This window comes from Rhinopithecus bieti, unplaced genomic scaffold (genome assembly GCF_001698545.2).
Source record: "Rhinopithecus bieti isolate Rb0 unplaced genomic scaffold, ASM169854v2 scaffold_47995, whole genome shotgun sequence".
Lineage (NCBI taxonomy): Eukaryota > Metazoa > Chordata > Mammalia > Primates > Cercopithecidae > Rhinopithecus > Rhinopithecus bieti.
Window position 1 is genome coordinate 1,057,463 of NW_016819498.1, and position 27,115 is coordinate 1,084,577.

General features: G+C 43.4%; 1 protein-coding gene across 5 annotated transcripts in view; it reads left to right on the plus strand.

Moving 5' to 3' along the window:
- SPTBN1 (spectrin beta, non-erythrocytic 1) overlaps positions 1–26,296 on the plus strand; it is a 217,350-nt gene extending 191,054 nt beyond the window's left edge. For 2 of the 5 annotated variants that reach the window (XM_017859016.1, XM_017859014.1), the window contains exons 20-36: positions 969–1,232; positions 1,872–2,096; positions 2,573–2,662; positions 2,839–3,120; positions 3,780–3,910; positions 5,636–5,840; positions 6,254–6,628; positions 10,224–10,468; positions 11,652–11,790; positions 12,503–12,586; positions 14,436–14,632; positions 15,735–15,847; positions 16,519–16,582; positions 21,031–21,269; positions 22,495–22,668; positions 24,203–24,245; positions 24,958–25,956. In XM_017859016.1, the coding sequence (XP_017714505.1) occupies positions 969–1,232; positions 1,872–2,096; positions 2,573–2,662; positions 2,839–3,120; positions 3,780–3,910; positions 5,636–5,840; positions 6,254–6,628; positions 10,224–10,468; positions 11,652–11,790; positions 12,503–12,526 (1,980 nt within the window). In that variant the 3' untranslated portion in view covers positions 12,527–12,586; positions 14,436–14,632; positions 15,735–15,847; ... (3 more) ...; positions 24,203–24,245; positions 24,958–25,956. Of the gene's footprint in view, positions 1–968; positions 1,233–1,871; positions 2,097–2,572; positions 2,663–2,838; positions 3,121–3,779; positions 3,911–5,635; positions 5,841–6,253; positions 6,629–10,223; positions 10,469–11,651; positions 11,791–12,502; positions 12,587–14,435; positions 14,633–15,734; positions 15,848–16,518; positions 20,269–21,030; positions 21,270–22,494; positions 22,669–24,202; positions 24,246–24,957 lie in introns of those variants that run through there. The other 3 variants (XM_017859015.1, XM_017859017.1, XM_017859018.1) reach the window with 3 other exon arrangements.
- Positions 26,297–27,115: the final 819 nt, after the last annotated feature.

Below are 27,115 nucleotides of genomic sequence, written 5' to 3' on the forward strand. Positions count from 1 at the left end.
ATAGTAGAAAATGCTTGATTTATCTTAGAACAAATATTAGGCATTTAGTTTCTGTCATGCCTCTCATCTGCTGTTGCTGATGGACTGTGAGCTCTCGTGCGGGGATTCCACTGTCTTGATCATATTATTTGTGTTGCACTGTGACAGATTGCACATAATTTTAAATATATACATATTTTTTAAAATTCCTTTTTCCTGTGAGACTACTGTATACCAGGCACTATAATAATAATTATAACGTGTAATTCTGGCACAGAGAGATTCTGTGCAGCATAACTGAAGATGAATGTGGAGTTCCCCACCCCTCCTTTCTCTCCTTTTAGACTTTTTAAATTGTTTCAGATTCTTCATGGTTAAAATAATGTGTTGGCAGGGCATGGTGGCTCACACCTGTAATCCCAGCACTTTGAGAGGCCAGGGCGGGTGAATTACTTGAGGCCAGGAGTTTGAGACCAGCTTGGCCAACATGGGGAAACCCCATCTCTATGAAACGTACAAAAATAGCCAGGCCTGGTGGTGTGCGCCTGTAATCCCAGCTATTGGGGAGGCTGAGTCACGAGCCCAGGAGGCAGAGGTTGCAGTGAGCTAAGATCACGCCACTATACTTCAGCCTGGGTGACAGAACAAGACCCTGTCTCAAAATAATAACAATAGTAATAGTGTGTTTTATATCATCTTTGGTCATGGAGTAGAGGGGATGAAGTCAGGTTATTAGCATTTAGTATTCCATTGCCTTAGTTGAAACTGTTTCAGCATGTAGCATTTATTGCTTCATTCCCATGAAACCCATGTAATGTACGCAAGCTAGGCCATTGTTGATTTTATTGAGCAGTAACTTCATGTGGAAATACTGTGTGTGTTGAATGAATGGGTAAATCACAGATCAAATATCCTAGGTTTGTTTTTCACAGTGACATTTTTTCTGTAGCAAACTGTTTATTTACAACCATGCTGGTTTTGTTTTCCAGGAAGGAATGCAGCTCATTTCAGAAAAGCCTGAAACAGAAGCTGTGGTGAAGGAGAAACTCACTGGTTTACATGAAATGTGGGAAGTCCTTGAATCCACTACCCAGACCAAGGCCCAGCGGCTCTTTGATGCAAACAAGGCCGAACTTTTCACCCAGAGCTGCGCAGATCTAGACAAATGGCTGCACGGCCTGGAGAGTCAGATTCAGTCTGATGACTATGGCAAAGACCTGACCAGCGTCAATATCCTGCTGAAAAAGCAACAGGCAAGTGGACAAGCCATCATGGACTTGGGTTTGTTTGTGTTTTACAGCCATAGTCCTTACAGTTTTTTCTCACTCACTGCATTCTCAGGAGTCCACCTTCCATGGGAAGGCATTTTTAACCCAGAAAAGTACTTGCTCTAACAGCATCATACAACATTTCCAGAATAGAAAGATACCTGTCCAGCCTAGAAAGACACAGTATTAGGAGTATTGGTTGTCGGCTGTCTGTATGGGACTGATAATTTTCTTAGTTAATGGTGTTATCGCTATTTAACAGTTAAATAAATACTCATCTCATTCAATTCTGCATTTTACATGAAAGAAATATTCACATACTTTGTTGTTTAACATCTTGATTTGTGACAGTTATCTGAGTTGTTCAAGGCACTTTATAGATAATGAAAGTAACTGTTTATATTACATCACTGTAGAGGACTTTAAGGGCAAATGAATTTACCTCAAATTTACTTGAAAACAGTTCCATTGATGTTGAAAAAGCTAATCAGTGGCAAAATCTTCCAGTGGCTCCCATTGCTGGCTTTGCAGTGTGGCCAAGTCCCAGGCCCAGCAGTTCTGCTTAGAGCCAGTCACTGCAAAAGTAGTCTCTGCTGAGTGCTGAGGCTGCTTCTTTGCCTTCAGATGCTGGAGAATCAGATGGAAGTGCGGAAGAAGGAGATCGAAGAGCTCCAAAGCCAAGCCCAGGCCCTGAGTCAGGAAGGGAAGAGCACCGACGAGGTGGACAGCAAGCGCCTCACCGTGCAGACCAAGTTCATGGAGTTGCTGGAGCCTTTGAACGAGAGGAAGCATAACCTGCTGGCCTCCAAAGAGATCCATCAGTTCAACAGGGATGTGGAGGACGAGATCGTGAGTCAACCCCCGCTGTACACGTGGCTTTTCCACAAGCCCCCTTGCCTGTCCTAAAGCCCATGTTCTCACTTCTCAGTCAACCTCACCTTGGGCCACGTTGGCAAGCTGAGCTGTCAAAGTCCACGCTCTGGATGGTCTAAAGTTTCTTTCCCTTTTCACACTAAGTGCAACTCCATTGTGCTGCTCACGTTATCTAGGGATACTCTAGGATTTTAACGGCCCTAAAACAGACTTTTTAAAAGTAATGAGGACTCACAGTGAGTCTGATCTTGAGGATGAGGTAAAGTTGGAAAGACTCTCTCTACCCTTGTCTCAGAGAACAAGGGCATGCTTCCCCAGACAGCCCTCCCGAGGGGGCTGAGCACTCTCTGAAGCTCACCCTTGCTGTCCCTCACTGTCCTTCACCGCTCTTGTTTCTGTCGTGTATTTGTTCCTCTGAGTGGATCTGACCACTTATTTACAATTTTTCCCAGTTGTGGGTTGGAGAGAGGATGCCTTTGGCAACTTCCACGGATCATGGCCACAACCTCCAGACTGTGCAGCTGTTAATAAAGAAAAATCAGGTAAACCTTTCTGCTCGGGCTATTTCTATCTGATAAATAATTGCTCTAAATTATAAGACTGAGAATGGCAGAGAGTTTTGAAGCCTTGCGATTTCTTTTTGGCCCTAACAGCTTGACATAAGCACCAGACGGTTGCCATTTGGCAAGCCTTTGTGTGTGTTTTCTGCTCCCTCCAGACCCTCCAGAAAGAAATCCAGGGACACCAGCCTCGCATTGATGACATCTTTGAGAGGAGCCAAAACATTGTCACTGACAGCAGCAGCCTCAACGCTGAGGCCATCAGACAGAGGCTTGCCGACCTGAAGCAGCTGTGGGGTCTCCTCATTGAGGAGACGGAGAAACGCCACAGGCGACTGGAGGAGGCACACCGGGCCCAGCAGTACTACTTTGACGCTGCTGAGGCCGAAGCTTGGATGAGCGAGCAGGAGCTCTACATGATGTCAGAGGAGAAGGCCAAGGTGAGAGGAGGCGGGAAGCATCCCTGCCTCAGGTGAACCTTGGATTTAAACCCTGAGCTTGCTTTCTTCTGGCGGCTCTGTCTTCATAAAAACTTCCCTTGTAGCCTTTGAGTGTTAAGGGGACACCATGTGCATGAAGGTGTCTGAAGTCCAGCTGCTGGTTTCCCTTTGGTGCAGCATTTTCTTATCTGAACCCTAGTGTGCCATTAAGACCAGGTTCATCCCTTCATCTTTGAAATATGCCAGAGTCCTTCCTGCTGTCTATTTATAGGTTCCCTAAACTTTACAAAATACAGGATGGCTTGGAGACAATTTGAAAGTATTGTAAGGTTCCTGGAATGCTGTCACTTACATAACTGATGGACCTTGAGGAATTCCAGTGAACCAGGCACACTTGGTCTGCCCAAGCTTTTCTCTTGAGAGGGGCCCTGCTCGTTCTGTGTCCTCCTTGTGTTTATCTTCTGCACAGGTTTCTGTGATCCAGTCCTTATGAAAGCTTTTGGAACACTTCTGTGTTCCACTGTCCATACCGTACCTCTGGAGTTTTTCTTTCTACTGATCCTTCCTCCTACCCTGCTGAGCAGCTGGTCTGTCGCTCCTTAAGGTGGTGTAGGGCCGGAGGGGACAGCTGTGTTTGTGACATTCTACTGTCTTCGCAGGATGAACAGAGTGCTGTCTCCATGTTGAAGAAGCACCAGATCTTAGAACAAGCTGTGGAGGACTATGCAGAGACCGTGCATCAGCTCTCCAAGACCAGCCGGGCCCTGGTGGCCGACAGCCATCCTGAAAGGTGAGTGCTGCTTCATGAGGGTGAGACCCTGCTCTCGACTCCTCTCAGTGAGGGTCTCTTACTAACCCCTACCAAAAGATAATGGCAGCATTCATCATGAATTGCTGGTAAGGCAAATCTTTGAGAAGCATTTTTAAAACAGTCCCATTATTTAAAACATCCTATCATGATTAGGATGGGTGAACTGTTACATTAGGAAATTGCTCTTGTGGGTTAAATATCTCCTTCTGGCCAAGGCTCTCCTGAAAGAGTATTGGTGTCATGAGTCAAAAGTACAGGTTGACTAGGCTGGGCAGTCAACGTATAGTGGCTTAGACTTGTAAAATCCCAGCACTTTAGCAAGCCAAGGTGGGAGGATTGCTTAAGCCCGGGGGCCAAAGACCAATCTCGGCAACGTGGCAAAACCTCATCTCTATAAAACATACGAAAAACAGCTGGGTGTGGTAGCACACATCTGTACTACTCAGCTACTCAGGAGGCTGAGGTTGGGAGGATGGTTTGAGTCCAGGAGTTTGAGGCCACAGTGAACCATGATCACACTGCTGCGCTCCAGCCTGGGTGACAGAGTGAGACCTTGTCTCAAAAAAATAAAAATGATCAGAAGTACAGGTTGACTTGCTTGGTGGATACAGATAGTCATAGCACTTAACCTTGGGTTGAAAAAGTCATCCAGTAATTACTAGTTTCAAGAGGAGCGTTAGATAAGAATGCATGGACCTATAAAATGAAGGGGCTTCCAGGAAGAACAAAATGAAAACACCTCCTAACTCTTAGATATCAAGTGATTAGAACACCCTCGAGGAAAAAAAACAAGTGAGTGTGTAGTACTCATGCATTCTATACCAGGCCCCTGTATTAACTTCCAAAGCAGTCATTTTAGGCTTTTTGTGTAAATGCCTTTTATGATTTGGAAAGGAATTGGCCTTGTGCATTTAACCAGGGCGGGTTAGGGGAGATGAGGTCAGTGGCTCTGTTGGTGTAGGAGGTTCTTAAGGTGTTCATGATCAGGATTCCCAGGAAAGTGGCCTTCCTAATCTCCAGGGATAGGCACCAACATGTCCTTGCCTCTGATATTCTGATTTGTAGACCATCACTCTGGGGAGAAGTTGGAGGGAGGGGAATTCAGTCTCCTGACTGAGCACCTGGGACTCACGAGATGGAGCAGCTGGTCCAGCCCTCCTAACAAGGATGTGCACTCAGCCCAGAGAAGGTAGAGGGCCGTGCGTGCCACACTGGCTGTGTCATTTGTTCCTCTGGCAGCATGGTACCAGAGAATGCAAGACTGCTCTGGATTTTACATTAACTTACTTTTTCTTTTGCCACCTTCCTGACTGGGAAGATTTTTGCATTAACTTTTAATGTCAAAGGAAATCCTGATTTGCAGAGCCAGAGGTGCAGAGAGAATTTCCTCCTCTCCCCGCTAAATTCGCCTATCCCCACTATTCACTGCAGCAGAGTGAGGCACTACCCATCCCTAGTATAATAGTAGGGGTAGGCGAATTTAGCTTACATATTGGCTCTTTTGTTTACATATTGGCTCTTCGTGACTTCAAATTGTGGCCAATTTCAGAGTTTTATTTTTCATGCTAAGTAGGTTAACCAGAGTTTCCTTTGAGAAATATGATGTAATATGCTCTCCCATTATCTCCACCTCATTTTTTTTTCCCCTGAAGAAAATTGACATTTAAGATTCTTTTTCTCCCCATTGCTTCCTTTCTTTTTCAGTGAGCGCATTAGCATGCGGCAATCCAAAGTGGATAAACTGTACGCTGGTCTGAAAGACCTTGCTGAAGAGAGAAGAGGCAAGCTGGATGAGAGACACAGATTATTCCAGCTCAACCGGGAGGTGGACGACCTGGAGCAGTGGATCGCTGAGAGGGAGGTGGTCGCAGGGTCCCATGAACTGGGACAGGACTATGAGCATGTCACGGCAAGTACTTGAGGCAGTGCATGAGTTGGTTGTGCAGTGAGCGATGGTGTGGAAGGCCATTTGCATTCCTTATCTGTGAGCAGATGAAATGCCCTGGACTCCAATCAGAGGTCTTGGGGTTTAGTTTTAAGGTGGTGTTTCTTTTTTAAGCAGATGACTTGCATTTAGGTTGGCTAACCTCTCTGTGCACCCCTTCCTCCGGTAGTAGAAGGAAAGGTAGTGCCTCACTCTGCTGCAGTGATCAAGAAGGAAACCCAGTTGCTTTCTCGAGCTAAGATCTGTTGTTCTTAAGTCATGAGTATTACTGGTTACATCTTGCTTAGAGGCAGTTTCTTTCCAAAAGGTATTCATGTGATCAAGAAGTACAGAGTTCACAGTGCTCTCACTGATTTCCTTACCCATCCCCGTTTCAGATGTTACAAGAACGATTCCGGGAATTTGCCCGAGACACCGGGAACATTGGGCAGGAGCGTGTGGACACGGTCAATCACATGGCAGATGAGCTCATCAACTCTGGACATTCAGATGCCGCCACCATCGCTGAATGGAAGGACGGCCTCAATGAAGCCTGGGCCGACCTCCTGGAGCTCATTGACACAAGAACACAGATTCTTGCCGCTTCCTATGAACTGCACAAGTTTTACCACGATGCCAAGGAGATCTTTGGGCGTATACAGGACAAACACAAGAAACTCCCTGAGGAGCTTGGGAGAGATCAGAACACAGTGGAGACCTTACAGAGAATGCACACTACATTTGAGCATGACATCCAGGCTCTGGGCACACAGGTGGGTAGGGCAGCCACCCAGCAGTGCTGGGGAGGCTTTTTCTCCATAGAATGTCTTTGGGCATCTGTAAGTATTTCCCTGTTCCTTGGCTTCTCAAAAGAATTGCCCCAATTAAGCACATACATGTACCCACTTTGTAATAGTGCTCCATTTGGGAGAACTTACCAGTCCCTAAAGGTCTGCGTTTGCCACATTTGCGAACATTAGATGAGTGCCCCCATGATTAAAATAAATACACCAGATGCATACACAAACGTTTGCAAGTTATAGGCCTCAGCAAGTGTTTTTACTATGTTAGCATATCCATCCAGAACAATTTCCAAAATAATGCCTTACTATTTTTCATCAACCAGGTTCTAAGTTATATGTCTAGAAAAAGAAAAAACAGGATTCTGACATGTTATCATGCCTCATCCCCAGTATAAAATGACTGGAACCAAGACTTTGTTTAAAAGACGTTTGACAAAGTAGTAACAATATAACAGAATCTAGTGTAATCACTCTCTAGTGTTCTTTCTGATCTCTGCACAGTTTCTTGTTTAGTCTTCTGCCTTTTAATTGAAAAACAAATGTAGTTTTTTTTCTTCTAAGTTTCGTGGCCCTAGAGAAGAAGCCAATTTTATTAAAGATGTTATCCCTGATTATGTCAGGGGTTCTTGTTGTTAAGAGTATATTGAGTATCTAAATTATCTCAGCTTTTTCTGTTAAATGCCAAATAGTAAATATTTTCAGCTTTATGAGATACACACTCTCTGTTGCAGCTCTGCCCTCTGTTATCGTAGCATAAAGCAGCCATAGACAGAAGATGAATGAGCGTAGCTGTGTTCCAATAAATCTTCATTTACAGAAACAGGCCACCCAGATATGGCCTTGGGCTGACCCAGTCTAGTGCCTCAGCCTCTAGATAGCTTTGGTATACTTTGGGATTTGTTCTGTGAAGGGACCACTTTGTTGTTCTCTCTCACTTCCCCTTCATTCTTAATTCCTGTCACTATGACTGCAAGTTTAATTTACCTCTCTAAGCTTTGGTTCCCTAGTAGTTTAAGGATTGAGGTGCAAAACATACAACATAGTGAGATCTCTAGAAATGTTTTCTAATTATTATTATATAACAAAAGTTTAGGGAAACATGGGATACCTAGAGATAGAATTTAAAAACACCTTAGCAACGTAGATCTTTCCTCTGCACCTCTAAAATCATTTCCTTTTAGAACTGCAAGACACTTGAGAGACAGTGGAGTTGCTCTCTCATTTTTTCATTAAATCCCTTCGCCTCATTAGACTTAGAGACGAGGAAGCCCAAGAAGGGTCTCGGAACATCCAGGGTAGGAATCTAGTCCCTTGAGTCTGATAGTCTGCACCTCGCCATACCCACTGGGCTGTGATGTTTATAGCAGTGAAAAGGATGTGTGTCCTACTGCAGGTATTGACCTGATCTGGGTTTCTTTTCACAGAATAACAGCAGAAGGGAAGGCTCTTGGTGCAAGCTCCCAGGAGCATGTGGTGCTTCCTCTTTGGTTGTTTCCTTTTGTGCCAGCTTCTCCTGCCACTGTCTCCATTCTGCACGGGAGTTGTGGCAGTGACACATAGCACTGATGGAGGTCTTGAGTGGTTATGCAAAGCAATAGTTCATATTTGTGGAAATTTTCACTTTTGCTGTCCTCTTGTACCTTACATTTTATTGTGAGCAAATTGAAAACAGCCAGAGACACGGAAACAGGTGTTTTGAAAAATGTGGTTCATCGTGTAGGAAAATTAACTTTTCAAGTAATTTCCTGGGAATTTGCTCATTGTAATTTGAGTTAAACCTGAGCCATAATCAAAGAATATGTCCAAAAATCCTTTAGGGTATGGAAATCAAATCACACTGGAAACCAGAGCCCATTGGTTCTTCTTTGCATCTTTTGCAGAAACTGGTTTTTTTTTTCTTTTTTTTTAAACCTATTATCACCTAAAGTGCTTCTGTGCAATCAGGGGTCAGTAATCCACCTCCCCACAAGCCCTAGTGCTGTCCATCCCCACCCCCTTTTACCCCACTTAGCATTTCTCCATGTACTACTGTCATAAACATCTAAAAGGTCTCATCATCCAGGACAGTTGTCTACAGACTTCTTTGATCACGCAGCTTTATCAGTACATGATGATTGGGTGTCCATTCCCCTATATATGTATGTCTTTAATGAGGCATTGTACACAAGTATGGCACTACTAGTGTTACATACTTTATATAAGACATTTAAGAGGAGAAAATTTAACTATAAAATTATCTGCACTTACTAGCTTCAGTTTTAAAGACATATACCGCTCCCCAAAAAAAGGTAAGAGTATACTCTTATTTTGTTTTACAGAGGAAAATATTATGCACGTTGTCTGTACTGTTTATTCCACTTAGTTGTCATCTTGGAGTGCTTTTTGTGTGACTACATAGAAGCCCTTCCTCATTCTTTTTCATGACTGAGCAGGAGTCTTCTGCTGGATGCACCATCATTAATTTAACCAGTCATTCGCTGATGGTCACTTTATTTTCAGTCATACTGCTGCAGTAAATAATCTATGCATATTTTATTTCCTAAATATACAAGAATATATATGTAGGATCAGTTCCCCTAAGTAGGATCATAAAATCAGAAGGTACCACATTTATAATTTTCATGGGTACTGCCCATTTACCTTCTGTAGGAACTGTAGTCGGTTACACTCCTGTCTACAGAGAATGAGTTCACTGACAAATATATCATCACGCTTGGATTTTTGCCAACTAATAGATGACACATTACAGTATCTCCATGAAGCATCTCTTCATGTTTAAGACCCATTTGCATTTCCTGCTCTCTGAATATTTTCTTCATGCCAGTTTCTGTGTTGGTTTGTTGGTTTTTTCTTTTTTTTTTTTTTTTTGTTTGATGACTGTCATAGCTGAAAAAAATAAGTCAACCAAAATATGTAGATGTAAGTAGGAGTGCATCATTGGCTCCATTTACCACATCACAATTCTCAAGGCGTATTTTTAGTTTTGCAAGGTTTTTGTTGAAATGTGGCTATTTCAAGCTTCACCTTCTTTAACATTAATTAGTTATTTTAACCACATAGGATGCCACGTTTTATACTTTTGAGTGTAAACGTCCCACGGTGAGAACTCTTACAGGCGATACATACATTATATTCACATAGCAATGGGAAGTCATTTTCTAAATGTGCTCTTCATGGCACTTTCCCATTCATCATAAAAACATTTATCTTTACCATGAGATAGCAGATTAGGTATTTATTTCTTGGACTATATCTGAATATGTCCCACTCAGATATCCCAGGCTGCCTCCAAGGGACGTTCCCTGACTCAACTATCCTGCCTGTCTTCCTGTAGCATTTCATTTGTTTTATCATTCATAAAGAACTTAATAATGTAGTTGAACAGATTTATAGAAAACTTGGGTTTTTGTGAGTTGGATCTCCCCAGTGAAATCGAGGGCTCCTTAAGGAGCATGGGCCGTGTTTTGACTCTGTGCTCCCTTTAGTGTGTGAGCAGAATGGAAGAGGGTGATGGTAGGAAGGCCCCCATGGACTGAGGTGGCTCATCCCCCACATGGCTTCACAGGTGAGGCAGCTGCAGGAGGATGCAGCCCGTCTCCAGGCGGCCTATGCGGGTGACAAGGCTGATGACATCCAGAAGCGCGAGAACGAGGTCCTGGAAGCCTGGAAGTCCCTGTTGGACGCCTGTGAAAGCCGCAGGGTGCGGCTGGTGGACACGGGGGACAAGTTCCGCTTCTTCAGCATGGTGCGTGACCTCATGCTCTGGATGGAGGATGTCATCCGGCAGATCGAGGCCCAGGAGAAGCCAAGGTAATGCTTCCAGCCCAAAGGAAATTGGATTCATTGGCTCTTGGTTAAAACGTAGGAGTCTTCCAGAGAGAAGCAGGAGCCTTGAGAGCAGTTCCTGCCTGAGTGAGAGCTTCAAGGCCAGAGGGGGTGGGGAGGTGCTTGGAGTGCGGCACCACTGCTTTGGTTACCTCGTGCACACCATCACCAGGGAATGGGGGTTCATGGGGTTACCAAAGCCTCTCCCATTCTCCCTACTCCTGGCTCCCATGTCCCACAGTCACTCAGGCCCTCTTGCCTGCATCTGTGCTTGAAGTAGGACATTGTGCTTCAAGTAGCCACGTACCTTGGGCATGACTAACTGCCCTGTCTTTGCAGTGAGATGACTTTTCTGAGTTATTTTTCTGTGCCTGTTTTTTGGATTAAAAACCACTCTATCCCTTTCCATGCACTTTACTAAAGGTGTCACCCTGAACATCTGCTTTAATATGGTGTCCTTGGGTTATTTAATATTTGTCCTATATCTTTGGCTTCGTTTCATGCAAATTAGTGAAGAGAAGTTAACAGCGGAACACAGAGGTACATATTTAACCTCCAGTTCACCCCTCTGCCAGCTCCAGCCCCCACTGTAATTGAGAAACTATGCCGCAATAAAAGGGATTTTTTATGATATATATTTTTGAAGCAGTTGTATTTCCTTGATCAGGATCAGTAGGTTTTGATCCATGCTGGTCACTGCTTTCTAGGCTAGTTCCCATCCTGTGTATCTTTTTGTGTCTCAATAAGGAGACTGTATTAGCTGCTCTTTGATATGCATATCCTGAATCTTTGACAGCTAACTGATCAAAATGCAGTTGGGGCACCTGTTACTGCTTCTCTGCTTTCTAGAAGAGAGTCTTTCTGACTTGCATTTCAAAGGAAAAGTATGAACAGAAAACCATTGCTTTTTCTGGCACCCACCTAGCAACCATTTTGAATTATTCAGGCAGACACACAAAAACAAAAGCAGCCATATTCTGAAGTTTGGTTGCCTGGCTGGTCCTGAATGTGCTGTCACTGTGCTTTGGCTCTAGTCGCCCAACCTAAGCTCAGTGAATGATTCAGACCTGAAAGACCATCAGTTTCCTTCAAATTAATTGTGTGTTTTAAAACCTACAGATTTTTTGAAAAGTTTGATCTAACGGAAGCATCGTTTGTGTAATTTTAGGGATGTATCATCTGTTGAACTCTTAATGAATAATCATCAAGGCATCAAAGCTGAAATTGATGCACGTAATGACAGTTTCACAACCTGCATTGAACTTGGGAAATCCCTGTTGGCAAGAAAACACTATGCATCTGAGGAGGTAGGGTGCTACTTTGCTTTGGAGCTGCAGGATAAATGCAGCTGGTGTGAAGATGTAAAATGACTTTGTTTTATATGTATGTGTGTGTCAGAGATAATGTGTTTACATTCATATACGCACACATATATTTTAAAACTCCTTTCCTGTGCGTCTAGAATAATATAATTATGCAAGACTCTAGGCCCACGCTGGCAAATCTGTGGCAGAAGACAATTTTTGAGGGCTGCAAAATGGACTCCCCTTCCTCCCCAGTCAGTAGTCTTCCTGGGTGATGCCAGTGTCCATTGACTATGCCCTAGACCAGTTTGCTGTTGAGTGCGTGGTTGGTGATTCTGGTTAGGACAGTGCTAATAAAGAGGTCAATTATTAGTTGTGTGTGTGGCCCCCTGCATGGGAATGGGCATCCTCTCCAAGAGGTCAGGGCTTTGTCCCTCTTGCTGTCCCTCTCCTGAACGTGTTTGCTGCAGGGAGCCTCCTCACAACAAAACAGCTTTGGCAGGGCTTCCCCACCTTCCTCCTGCCCCTTCTGGAAGGAGCAGTGCTATGCTTTTCTTTCCTCTCCCAGTCCTCAGACAGACTGAGCAGTCCTTAGATATCTCCCAGCTTAATAGTGGTCTTCGCAGAAAATGTATTTTTCTAGTATAAAATGATCCCATCAAGAGGATGTGGTGCAGTCCATTAAGATGTCCCGGGGATTATCTTTTTCATACAGATCAAGGAAAATTACTGCAGTTGACGGAAAAGAGGAAAGAAATGATCGACAAGTGGGAAGACCGATGGGAATGGTTAAGACTGAGTAAGGACGTACTTTGTTTATCTTTCTGCTCTTTTGGGTATCCGTGGAAAGCATGCACGTTTATTTTCCTGCTTTAATTCATTAATGTTATCACTTAAAGATTGTTTGAGTTTTAGATGCCTTTTAGTGCCCTGGTTCACCATTTCATGGTAAATATTATTTTTAAGAATCTTCCTATGGCATAGTCATTTTTCACCCCTTGATTGATCTCAGTGTCATAGGTGGGAATTGGATGTTCTTTAGGGATGACAATTTGGCACCTCCCTGGGAGAATACAGATAGAAGCCCTCTCCCCCATTTTTCTTCAAGAATTCTTGCATCAGAGTCAAGGTGGAAAGTTGGTCTCATTAAGTCATATTTGGTGCTCTTAGTGGAATGTTGATAACATAATAAAATAAAAACCAACGTCTATTAAAATTTTGCTGTGAACAAGGCATTGTTCTAAGTGGTTTTTTAATGCATTTCTGTATTTATTCCCCAAAGTGACCCTGTGAATTAGGTTCTATTTTTAATTCTCATTTTATAAGGGAATATGTGAGCTAATACAGGGTTTGTAATGTACACTGTTAGGAATAGCATTTCATAATTGGTACGAGCACTAACAGCCCAACTCAAGCATTGCTTACCATGCTTTGCCATTCTGTGTTGGAGTTCTGGGCTCTGTCCTGATGTTCTGACTCCATCTATGCATGTTATGGGTGTTTACTAGAAACCAAATGCAAGGGCCTTTTCTGAGAGCTGTGACAGCACATTCTGTCGGGCCCAGAGCCCTCAGAAATCCCACTTTTTGAGCATTCTTTGCAGGAGGATTTGGTCTGTATGTTTTGAGAATTGTGGGGCAGTTTCATTCAGCTCAGCAAAACCCGCATTACACACTGAACCGGGCACCAGCTTGTATACCAGGGACACAGTGATGACATGCACAGTACCTGCCTTGAAAAGCTAACAGGTCCCTAGTGCAGAGGTGGCATCTTCTTCCTGTAGTCATGTTGGGGGCTACTGAGGTGCTGAAAGCAGATGGCTTGCCAGCTCCTTGGGACGCCAACACTTCCCACAGTCCATTTTTTACCTCAGTGACCCCAGGCTTTGCTGCATGAAATGCAGTGAAAAATCAGTGTTAACTATAGCACAAAGCCCAGTTCTAACCTACCTTCTCATAACTATAGTGGAACTAGTGTTCCCTCACAGGTGGAGGAACGGAATGAAACAGAGCGAAAGCCTTGGTCTCCACCATCTGTAGTGTTCCCGTATCCTTCCCTCCCTCTAAACCCCCAAAATAAAACCCTGCTACCCAAAAGAGGGCGAGTTAAGAATGCCTGCCCATCTGGCTAGGTGTAGATTGTGAATTCATGCAGGTCTCTGAAGGCTTAGCTCATGAAGTGGGGCCGAGTGAACAGAGCGTTCACTGTAGACCTGCGCTGGGCAATATGATAGCTGCTGTCCCACGTGTGGCTCTTGAGAACTTGAAATGTCTCAAATTGGGATGGGCAGTGAATGTGTGCCATTAAATGCACATCAGATTTAGATTTAGAAGGAAAAAAGATTGTAACAGATCACAATAGTTTTTTTCATATTGATTACATGTTATAATGATAATTTTATACATATGTGAAATACACTATCAAAGTTAATTTCACCTATTTTTACTCTTTTTAATGTGGCTACTGGAAAAGTGAAAGTTGCATGTGTGGCTCACATTACATTTACATTGGACAGGGCTAGAGTAGATGATAGACTGGTTATGCAGGTAGCCATCACCAGAGGGCAGCAGTGCCAAGAGATAAGGCCACATGACTGCCCCATCACCTCCTGGTCAACATGTACTAACTCGTGGTGGTACCCTGTGCAGTTCTGGAAGTCCATCAGTTCTCAAGAGACGCCAGTGTGGCCGAGGCCTGGCTGCTTGGCCAGGAGCCGTACCTGTCCAGCCGAGAGATAGGCCAGAGTGTGGACGAGGTGGAGAAGCTCATCAAGCGCCACGAGGCATTTGAAAAGTCTGCAGCGACCTGGGATGAGAGGTTCTCTGCCCTGGAAAGGCTGACTACAGTAAGTGGCCGCTGGGCCCTTTGCCTGTTGATGCCATGGCAACTTTTTCTTCCTGCTTGCCTTTTAGAACAGGGAATTCACATGGTTGGTCATTTTTGTTTTTTGTTTTTTCAAGTAGTGAAGATCTTCTTAAAATGGGTGGCTCCAGTGGAGCAGGACCTAGGGAGACGGTCAGGACTGTTTCCTCCTCAGTCATATCCTGGGCACCTGGATTTATGATCCCGTATAATAGCTTCCTGCCTGGGGATTGATTGGTGGTAGTGGTGTTTTTCTTCGAATCTTTCATTCTCCCCTGTCTCAAAAAAGCTTTGTTCTCGAGGTGGCATGGCCTCAAAATTTTCTTCAGTTTCAGAATTAGAATTCCCATCAAATAGAAGCTTAATCCTATTCTGTTGTTAAGTCCCCATTCCTGATCCTCTCTTCTGTCAACATAAAGGCCTTAGAATAGGATTTGTGCACTGGTGTTTCCTCTTCCAAGACTTTTGCTTTCCTGGTAGAAAGCTGATCCTTTGCAGTGTACAAAATGGTGTTTCTAATTTCCAGTTCTGGGCATTTAAAATGTATCTGCATACATTTGTGTTAAAACAGAGTACTTCTGGTGCATCCATATGACTCATTAAATGGCTTTGTTTCAGTTAGACTATTCTGTGGCTTTTTAATGTGTTGTTTGGGTTTTGGCTGAACGCAGATCCCCACCACAGCACAAGCGGCTTCCTTGAGAATTATTGCAGCTCTGTCCCTGGTGTTTGTCTGAGCTCTCCTGGGGAGTCCAGCATGAACCCTCAGGCTCAGGTACTTTCCTCCTCAGCAGAGTTGAGAGTTGCATAGTTAATTTAGAAATTAAACCCAAGCTCCCAGGGGTCCTACAAACAGCTCACAGGAATTTTGCCAGCCCATGGAATAGACCATTTCCTGTAGTTTAGGTTGTAGCTGCAGTTCCTGTGAACCTAATTCCATTTGGCTCACGATGTTAGAGCGTCTTCTTGTCCAGTATGGTCCAGTTTAGCAAACTAGACAGGAGGACTTCCTGGGTTCCTAGAACCTTTTTCTGCAAAGAGGCAGAGTTTGGGACTCTACCAAACATCACTCTGTTTTCTCTTAGTTGGAGTTACTGGAAGTGCGCAGACAGCAAGAGGAAGAGGAGAGGAAGAGGCGGCCGCCTTCTCCCGAGCCGAGCACGAAGGTTTCAGAGGAAGCTGAGTCCCAGCAGCAGTGGTGAGTCCCAGCAGCTCCAGAGGCTGGGCCCTTAGTCTCGGTGGCCAATGAGGTTTATGGGGCATCTTTCTGAAGCCTTGTGTTTCTAGGCCTAACCACATGCCCTGCCTACTCATTGCTTCCATAGACTGTTTAAAGTCTGTATAGTTACCCGAAGTAATCTTGGAGGACACTGATCTGTCCACAGTCACGTAGGTATGTAGGTGGCAGAAGTAGAATGTAGACAGTGCCCTTTCTCATCCTGTGTGCACACAAACAGTATGCTCAGAACTTCCATATGATTAAATACATGGAGTGAACTGCCCAGATTTTAGGCCAGTGATTTTTGTGGTGATGCTTTTTTTGAAAGTTCTAAGTAACTTCACACAGAGGGCAGCAATTATTCTCTATTTCCAAAGGGCTAATTATTTTGCTATGGCAAGAGCTCCATGGCAACCTCTAATGCTGCCTTTATTTGTTGGGGCAGGGCATAGGGCATTCTTGTAGTCATATTTTCTGTCTAGAGTCTATTTAAAACACTTGGAAGTTTCAGATTTAGAAAGAATTACATTATGTGAAAGGGTTGCTTGTAATAAAATTGAGTGATGATGTTCTCCAACCCTCTCTTACTATTTCCTCTTTCTCCTCTTCTTCCTTTCCCTTCCTCCTCCTTTCCCGCCCTTCCCTAACAGGGATACTACAAAAGGAGAACAAGTTTCCCAAAACGGTTTGCCGGCTGAACAGGGATCTCCACGGGTTAGTTACCGCTCTCAAACCTACCAAAACTACAAAAACTTTAATAGCAGACGGACAGCCAGTGACCAGCCATGGTCTGGACTGTGAAGTTCACTACCATTTGTCAAGAATCACCCTTTCCAAATCCTCTGGGTTTTGACTTTTTGGCTTCCACTTCACCCAAAATGTTAAAATTTTTACCTAATTCATAGCCTTCCTTGGTTTCATATTTGTTTGCATTTAATTCATGTTTGAGTCTCTTAACTGATGGATGCCCAGCTGCCTTAAAGCAACATACTTATTTTTTGTTTATTTATTGTGAGCTTTTTACTTTATTAAGATTTTACAGCGAAACCCTTACATGAGTAATTGAAATGAAATTAAATGAGATTACAGCATAATGAAGAAGAAAACTAGAATCTAACAGGTATGACACATTCAGTTATTCTAACAGGACACAGTACTGTGCTATATGTAGCCCCCTTTCCAGATGTTATTAACCTGTAGTAGTTTACTATTAACTAGGAAGACTGGTGTATGAGGAGGGAGACATTCTATAATAAGATTAAAACCTAAAGTCAGCTGTGTAACATTCCATGAAAGATGCATTCATTCATTGAAGATGACAAAAAGGAAGTTAGATATATTCTAGAAGCTGTTTTAATTGTAGGCACACAATCTCAAACGTTTTGAGACCCTTGGGTCATTTATTACTTTTACAAACCAGTTCCTCTCTTTTTTTCTGCCAATTCCTGAATTGAAAACTGTAGGCTTCCTTGCACAGATGTTGCAGCCAGCCTCAGGAGTCAAGTGCCCACTGACTGCTGCCGCCACCTCTGTCTCGCTCCCTGTCAGTGCTGCTGGCACTTGGGACACAGCAGGTGACAGCGGTTCTCAGCATGTTTTAGAAGCCTGCCTCACAGACTTCCGTGCCTCTCCATTCAGCTGATGACTTCAGGGTGTCAAACTGTTTTAATTTTTCAAACAAATGGAACAGAAGCCATTGTGGTTCATCCTGATTACTTGAACGTTGCACTTGGTGGACCGTGCCTGGGAGCGCTCGCACGCCCCCTGGCTTCAGAAGTCATGTCAGTGTCTCTGTAGACAAACTCTACTATACATCTTGGATTAATCTTCTGATTCACTGTTCATTTTCTCAAGACTTTTTGTGGAATTATCTGATAAAGGAAGCTTTTAGGATGGTATCTGTCAGGCCACCAGCAGGAATTGAAAATGTTTTCACAAAAATCCTTTTCCTTAGAAATAAGAGCTGGTGACAGAACTGGTTTCCTAGTACCGATAAAAAGAAAACCAAATCCATATTATACATCAAAGCCTTGTGAGACATTCACTTGCTCCTTTGCCATATTTAGATGTGTTAGTGGAATCAGAAACCTGTTTTGATATGTGTTCTCCATGAGTTAAGTCTGATTTGTCTTTTTATTTCATGATGCATGTCTTTTTTTTTTTCTTTTGTCAGGATAACGTCATATAGCATCTTGTTTGTTTTTCCTTATCTCTATGTACATATCTATCTACTTCTGACTGTAGATGGGTATATAGATAGATGCCAAGCTTCTTATGTTCTGGGGGTAGTGTGCATCATTATTGGGTCTCTGCCTTAAAACACATCAAAATTCATTTTAGAAAAAAAAAACTGTTTTGTCTTTGGTCATTAGGGAGCTCTAATGTGTGTTTCTGGCTCCAAATTACATTTTGTGTTTCATTGATCTATATGTATATATGTGATGTTTTCATATATATATGTGTGTAAATTTTGTATCACCAGGACTGATACCCAATTTGACACTTTTTGTATCTAGAAGACCCTCCAAAAAAGGAACCACATAAGCACACAAGAAAAGAGTGCTATGATACTTTTAGCATTTGCTATCATGCCTATTTTATCTAGATTTTAAATGTAGTTTGTCATAACAAAATTTTAATTACAATTGGATTGTATTAGAAGAAGAAAAAGTATTTTTATTGTTTTGAGTGATGATGCAGAGACTCAATGAACTTGAAAATAGCATTGCTTTGTGCACTTTGAAAACCAATCAGATGTTTTCTGTGCTACTAGTTGTCACGTTGCATTTATGTTCACCTCCTGATTTAAGTATCTCGGGTGTGCCCAGCCACTAAAGCACTCTGGACTAATCGCTAAAGAGAAGCAACGTGGGGTGGGGTTGCAGGGGATGTGTTCACATGTACCCATCATTTGATCATAGCACTGTGATTGCTTTTGATGTGTGTCTCTAGTGGTGTGTTGTCTGTTGGCATGCTTAAAGCACATGTCCATTAAAATTCATTTTGTTCCTTTTATTTTCCTTGTTTTCTTGGTTAGTGATTCATTTGCATAAACATTAATGATCTCTGCATACTGGTTTGGGGTTTTCTCTTTCCTTCTAACTCTAAAGAAAAAATTTTTGCTGCAGAATTATCCTCAGAAGAGGCTTCCCTGGCCTTCATCTACCTTGCAGTCTGACCAAGTATGATAAATTTTAGCCGTTTTCAAGGAAACATCCCTCTACCCAGGTCATTGCTGTCACTAGCAGCTTTCAAGTCAAACCTGCAGCACTAAATTTTTTTTTAACCTGGTTTCTCTACATACTAACCCCATGTCTCTCTGGACTCACACCTGGCTCAGGCCTTCCAGACCAAACTCATACTTCCTCCTCACCAGAAGTCTCCTGAAATCTCACACTAGAGAAGATTTATCACCTTTAAAGTCCACTCACATTGTTTTGACTCAGGGTTTTGTTTTTTGGCTATTTCCCCTCCTGCAACTCTCCTTTAAAAGTGAAAAGAGAGAGAATGGTTTAAATAGTCTGTTGCTCATAAGCACGTGTCTGCAGTCTGTCACTTGCAAGGCCTGGATGATCACCATGCAGCACTCGTGCACACACACACCCCCACATGTCTTTTTGTCCTATAATCCATTTTCCACATTTCCATGAGGGTAAAGGGTTCCAATCAAAACCACCCTTAAACTGTATAGTTTCTAGTCTTCCCTCAGCCCTGATGCTAATTATGATAGTTTGCATAGACATAACTTAAACTTGTGATTCTCCCTCCTTCCAGAGCTTTTTTTAGCCCTTTTCCCCCAAAAAAATTAGTTTTGTTCAAACTCAAGCATTGGGCCCAGCCATTAAGATAAGACCTAATAAGTGAGAGATCCAGTTCCCAAGAGTTGATAGATCCAGGTGTTCACATGGTGGTGGCCAGTCTACCGTTTATCCCGTCAAGGTTGTTACTGCTAATTTGGTGTCACTTTGGTCCTGGGCAGCAGTGGTGGGCGACGTATCTAATGAGCGTGCCATTGACTTCTCCATGTTTGTCTGTGTACGAGGGGTGCAGGTTGTCTGTAATCCACTAAAGTGTCAGCCACACCCAGCTTTAGTAACTCGCTAATCGCACACCCTGGGTGTATCAGCCAGGGGCTGCTACAGTTAATGGTACACAGTTGATGGTACACAGGCTGAAAATGATAATGAATCAAGACCCTACTACATTTCCAAAGCCGAAAAGCCATGAGGGTTACAATTTAAATGAGCTTGGGAAGGAACGCTCCCGAAGACGTCTCCAGCCTGAAGGGTCAGAGCCGCTGGAAGCCTGGCTGTCTCTGGGCTTTCTCGTCTCAGTGCAGCAAGGCACCGTGATCAACCAACCCGTGATGGGGAAGGCCCTGGTTCTGTCTTTGTTTGGGGGTAAATAGCTGTGTGGTGTTGAGTGACTGTGATTGGCTTTTCCAGCTCCTTTAACACAAACTACAACCCACTCACGATACAACTTCGGCAGATGTGGTCAAATTGATGTTTGTTGACTTGCCTCATTTCCTTCCAGCTCTTAAGTTCCAAAGTCTAACTGGGATGGTAGATGTGAAATGCATGATTGTCGTCCTAATTTCTGCATGTGTTTATGACAATGTGTTGAGGGGAGGGGGAGGAGAGCCAGAGAACGTTTTCAGGAACCAAGGTCTTTCCTTGTCTTACTCTGGGGGAATGCCATGTAGCTCTGATAGAGTTGTCTATCGGTCTGTTTGTGAATGCCCTTTCGCTTAAACTTCCAGCCCTTCTGGTGGCATCCTTGATCGTAAGGTGGCTGCTGTATAACGTCCACTCTCTTCCATATTTAATATGTGTGATTGTTACTGTTGTCTTTTTGTTTTAAAGTAACCATAAGAGGAGATTATCTGAGTTATATTTATTGATCAGAGGAATAGAGTGCAGTAAAACTCATACTGGCATTTCGCTTTTCTTATTTCCCTATAAACGGGCGGGTATTAATCCATTCCCACCTTCTAATGTCCTTGGTGTCCAGCTGGCTTTGTGGGTGTGCAATGGTTTTACTGTACTGCCTCGATCTCTGCCAGGCATTTATACACAGCCACACGTGCGAGTCAGGTAGAGCGTATGTGGTCACCCCCATGGCTCACGGAGTTAGCTGAATGGCCTCTCCGCTGTCCCTAGATGGCAGAAACGGTGGACACAAGCGAAATGGTCAACGGCGCTACAGAACAAAGGACGAGCTCTAAAGAGTCCAGCCCCATCCCCTCCCCGACCTCTGATCGCAAAGCCAAGACTGCCCTCCCAGCCCAGAGTGCGGCCACCTTACCAGCCAGAACCCAGGAGACGCCTTCGGCCCAGATGGAAGGCTTCCTCAATCGGAAACACGAGTGGGAGGCCCACAATAAGAAAGCCTCAAGCAGGTAACAGCAGCAGAGGCTGCCACAGTAAGATGGGAAGTCAGCCTATGAAGGGATAAGGTGGGCCACTCTTGAATTGGAAGAGAAGTATGTGCTCAGGTAGTTTTATTCCTTTGGTAGCTTCCTGGACATTGCATTCTTCTTGGGCTGACGCTGGAAAGCAGGAGTAGAATGCTGGTTATTCACTGAGAGAAGGAAGAGTTGAGTTTGGATGGGAGTAGCTAGACGGGGCTTTAGTAGTTTGTCTGGAGAAGGAATTTGCTAGGTTGAGACTGAAGAGTCTTCTTTACCTTAAGTGATTGATTTCATTTGGGACTCCTCGTGGGTTTTTTTGTAAAAAGCCGTTCACCATTTCCCCTGCCCTGATCTCCGTATCAACCTTTATATATATTCATTGTCTCTCAACAGCCCCAATTTTTTTATTTAACAGATGGGGAACAGAGGCTCTGAGTGGTTAATAAAGCTCCCTTTCTGTGGAAACCTAGTAAATGGCAAAGCTGGAATAGGAAACTGCAAAGCCTATGTGCTTAACTAGTAAACCCAACCACCTGGGACCACCATGTCTTATTGTGCAGTTTGTTTGCTGTGCGAGGCGATCAGAATATCTAAGAACTGCTTTTCGCATTGAGGACAACATAGGGATTTATATATTAATACATGCTGGTGTAATACAGGCCGGTGTTCTGTTAAAATTAGTGTATTAGGGAAGTTTGCCATACCATAGGGGAAAAGCCACTTTATTCTAATTCACCCAAAGGTACCGTAAGTGCTGATGGCTCTGGGTCTGTCTTTCTGTCAAGTTGCCAAGTCACATAAGTAATAAACCTGCAGCTGGAGGAGCTGCTGCTGGAGGACAGGCATGTTTCAGACAAGGAGCATGGCCTGTAACCCATGACCATAAGAGGGCGCTACAGCAGAGAGTACTAAACACCAATCAAAGTGAGCTCAGAGTACAAGAGAGTAACTTGCTTTTCTCCAAAGTAAAAGAGAAGACGTAGCCCTCAAACACCTGCCCTGTGCCCTGTTCCCGAACTCTCCATGGAGAAATTTTTTCTGTTGTTTAGGGTTAGCAGACTTGTAAGGGCTTGTAATAAGGAAGGTTGAGGGTTGGGCAGGATCACACTGTGTTGTGTGAGGATCATTTTCATGTTAATGAAATGTTTAGTTCTTCAAGGGGAATGTGGTAGAGCCTTTATCTCCCCGCCCTTTTTTTTTTTAAACTGCTCAGGTCCTGGCACAATGTTTATTGTGTCATAAATAACCAAGAAATGGGTTTCTACAAAGATGCAAAGACTGCTGCTTCTGGAATTCCCTACCACAGCGAGGTCCCTGTGAGTTTGAAAGAAGCTGTCTGCGAAGTGGCCCTTGATTACAAAAAGAAGAAACACGTATTCAAGCTAAGGTGAGAGTCGCCATGCTTCAGGGCTGCCAGAGTGGGTTTGCATTTACTTCCACTCTAGAGGTTGGTTTTCTTAGACAGCTACTGTGATTAGTTGGTTCTCTCTTCTGCCGTTTTAAATCCCCAATAAAGTGAAAAACCAGTTTGGCACATGTCTCAGTTAGGCTGAATTCTTTGGCAACTGTGGCCAGCCACCAGCTTCCCTGTGGTTAACAGTACAGCTAAGCATTGAGGGATAAGGAGCTTTTGATTTTATAACCAGGCACTTACTGTTCCCTAAGACTTAAAGAGAGCTAGTCACATTTCACAGTTTAAGAGAGGCTTTGAAAAATAGTATCCCCATCTTTTCAGCTTATCCTGATTCAGGAGATGCTATTCTTTGCTCATGAGTTATCTGGAGATGGGTCAAGTGAGTCATCCTGGAGCTGGATGGAGACAAACAGGAAATGTTTGGATGGAGCCTGGGACCCTGTCCTCCCCTGACTCTCCCAGTAGATGCTCCAGCTGCCTCAGAACCATCTAGTTCCAAATATCTCTACCCTGTAGGATACATGTACCTCCCTACAGAGTGGAGCTAATCTCAGAATTTCTCCTCACACTTGGAAGTAGGCAGAAAAATTATTTTATCTTTTAAAAATGTAAAAAATAAACATTTTAGTGGTTAGGATGCTTGTTTACTGATTTGTACTGTTGCTTTGGGATCTGAAAAGCTTTGGTCTTCATTTATTTGTATGTTTCATGCCAGTTGGACTAGGCCAAGGGCTGCAGAGGAGAGAGTGTCAAATGATTTGATTTATTGAGCTCTGCTGCGCGCAGTACAGGCAGGCTCTTTGGGTCCTGGAACACTTTACATTTTGTAAGACAATGCACCGGCAGCTTGGCTCCTTGGCTGCTTTCCCCTTTGTACTCCCTTCATGTAGCTTCAGAGAACTGGGATATTAGCGAACAGCAGCTACCCTCGGCTACACAATAGTACCCTCTTACTCTCCGCAGCCACAGAGTGAACCTGTGACCCCTCCAAGCCTAGGGAACTCCCAGTGTCACACTAATAGGGCTTCTTAATTCTAAGACATACAGTAGAAGAAAAGTTGAAGAGACATTTTCTGTTGGCCTATTCTGAGACTCTGGAACATGTGAATGTAGGGGATACAAGCTCAGTAGCAGAATTTCAAAAGGGCTCGTTGTGTTCAAAAGCTTTCTCCTGAATTCAGTTTAGACCAGTAAGTGATCAGGCATCCACAAGTGATTTTTGTCACAATAAAGCCAAATGTTATGTTTGGGTTTTTTTTAAATCCTTCCATTGGATTGAAGCACAGGCTCCCTGTGTGTATCATTGGTGCGATTTTATGGCTTCTTGATCTCCAGGAGTCTGTTGCTGGGCCTGGGCAGGTCCCCAGGCTTGGTGGTGACATACGCAGGTTGACGCTTCTGTTGTGACTCCTGTGGTCTGCTTCTGTCCTGCGTGGGATATGGGAGTTGGGGGATTTTTATTTCTCTGTAATTAAGTGGTGACTAACTTTCTTTCTTGAAATTACAGACTAAATGATGGCAATGAGTACCTCTTCCAAGCCAAAGACGATGTAAGTTTCTAAATGTTATTTCTCTCCAGTACTTAGGAGTTTGCAAGTGTTTGTGGGATGATAGGCTTTATTCAGAATGTTCTTCATGTAAATGATGATCAATGATGGTTTCTATCACTGGGCTCTAGTCGCCAGCATAAGAAGGTGTTTGGTTCTGTCTCTAGAAGGCAGTGAATATGATCTCGCTGTCCCTTTGCCAAGGCAGGATCCCTTGAAGTAGATGAAGGAAATCTTTGCTCGTCCCCTCCCAGGGATGAGGCACATTGAGGTGGTCCCAGGACTGGTTGTGGATCATGATGGGACCCCTGCTGCACCCTCTGCCTGTAGCCAGCTGTTTAATGGGTGTGTACCTCACCTCAAGGAAAGAGAGGGTCCATTGATGGAAAAGTAACACCTATAATGCCCTTAAATGTGAAAAAGCACCTTCTAGGGTGGGATCTGACCACCTCACAGATTGAGACCAGTCTTCCAGCTCTTACAAGTTTGTAGGGCCACTTACTAGGGTGATGAGTAGAACTGAATTTTCATGAGAAGCTGAACCAGGTTCCCTCTCCTGTACTGATAAGGCAGAGGTGCATTTGGGGACAGTGCCCAGAAGTGACTCTGCTCACCCCTCAGTTGGCCAGGTGTGCCATTCTCAAGCCTTGGCACCAGAACCCCTCACACCTACCCCTCTTAGTTGAGTCTTACCTGTGTCCCTTCCTCTGTCCAGGAGGAAATGAACACATGGATCCAGGCCATCTCTTCGGCCATCTCCTCTGATAAACATGAGGTGTCTGCCAGCACCCAGAGCACGCCAGCATCCAGCCGGGCGCAGACCCTCCCCACCAGCGTCGTCACCATCACCAGCGAGTCCAGTCCCGGCAAGCGGGAAAAGGACAAAGAGAAAGACAAAGAGAAGCGGTTCAGCCTTTTTGGCAAAAAGAAATGAACTCCTTTCCTTCACCTCCTGCCCTTCTCTTACCTTTTCAGTGAAATTCCAGCATGCAAGCTCAGAACCAACACATTATTCTCTGTGCCTAATGTTCCTCAATGTGGTTGATTTTTTTTTTTTTTTTTTTTTTTTTTTTTATAGAGCATTTCTGGGGGGTGGGGGAAACACACCTAAACACTTTATCTCCAAGTTACAAAAGTTTGAGGTGCAGAGGGAAGGCCAGATTTTTTTTTTAATGAAATTATATAGATTAGATCTCAGTATTTAAACTGTTCCTCAATTTTGTGAGGCTGTGTTGGAAATAACCCGCCTCTAGTGCTGTTGGTATGCAAGGCAGCGGTGCTTAATATTTCCTGTGCTTACCAGAGACAAAATGTACCAATATCCTGACACCATTCTCTCTCCATTTACTTCTGGTGGTTACCCTGAGTCTTGACTATTAGAAGTGCCCAAGATGGGGCTAACCTTTATTAAACAGATCACATATTATGATCTTGCTGCAGCCACAGTGCAGCTCCACATTAACTCTACAGACCAAACCATTTGTATCTGGCATCACTTACTAACACATGACATGCGGCTTTTCTGCATCAACTGCTATGACGGTTAAGAATGTCAGTATACAAGAAGGAATAGAAAACTGATACAGTTTTAAATAATCTGTAATTTCAATTTTTTTTTTTTTTTTTTTTTTGCTGAAATACATTATATTGTATGTTTGAGATAATTCTAGTACAAAGTATAATAAAACTAGATGTATAATAAACCCTTTAAATCGTTGGTAAGTGTACAAGTGGTGGAACTGAAGCATTTACTGGACAAAGTAATGTTACTTTAATGGTTACTTGCTCGTGCGTTGCCACACTGTGTTATAATTTGCTTCATTTCCTTGCTATTTGATACATAGTGTGCATTTCTCTGTCACTGTATCTATTGTAATGACAAATTTTCATCTTACTGCACAATCAAAATGACATTGATAGGAATGAACTCCAGAGGCTGGGCCTGAACAGGGAGGTGGTCGCTCAGGCCTGGTGCTCAGTCGTACGACCTGTACCTCTCAACTTTTGCCCTATCTGTTAAATATATGCTATGTCATTAAATGCTTTTAAATCTAGCATGGTGACTAATTGTTGTTCTTCCTCTGCTGCGTGCGCAAGCCCAGTAGGGAAACTGCAAAGGGAGAAATGACAAACAGGAAACCTTTTATAACCAGTCTGGGCTCACTTTTGCATTTTTTATGCATGTCTGGTGCACAAGCTTTGAAAACTACAGCAAACAGTAATAAATGTGACTGTTTTGTAGTTACACATTCAGGCTTTATCTTTTATTTATGAAAAAGTTACCAGAGCACTTGCGAAATGTGAGCTCTGAGATAGGGGTTGGCAAATTTGTTCTGTAAAGGGACGGAGACAGTAAATATTTTAGGCTTTGTAGGCCATAACTGTCTCTGTTGCTCAACTCGGCTGTTGTGTAAATACAAAGGCAGTCATTGACAGTATGTGAACGCCTGGGCATGGCTATGTTCCAGTAAAATTATTTAGGGACACAAATTTGAATTTCCTATAACTTTCACATGCCATATAATATTTTGATTTTTTGTAATGATTTCAAAATATAAAGTCTACTTTATACAGATCAGACCAAAAAGGAAAAAAAAAGTAACAGGCAACAGATCAGGTTTGGCCCATGGGCCATAGTTTGCTGACTTCAGCATAGAGTCGTGGGTTATTTACAAATGACATACTTTTCCTGGGTTATCTGGATATGCTGACTCCATGCTGCTTGCATAAATTAGTAGCAATGGATGCTAGTATTATGGATGTCCAGTAAGTTATTCCACAAAGATCATGCCTAAGGTGGCATCAACCCTGGGCTCCACAGCTGAGTGTCATCAAAGCTTTCTCTTAACTCTCTTACCTCTAGGCAAACTGAG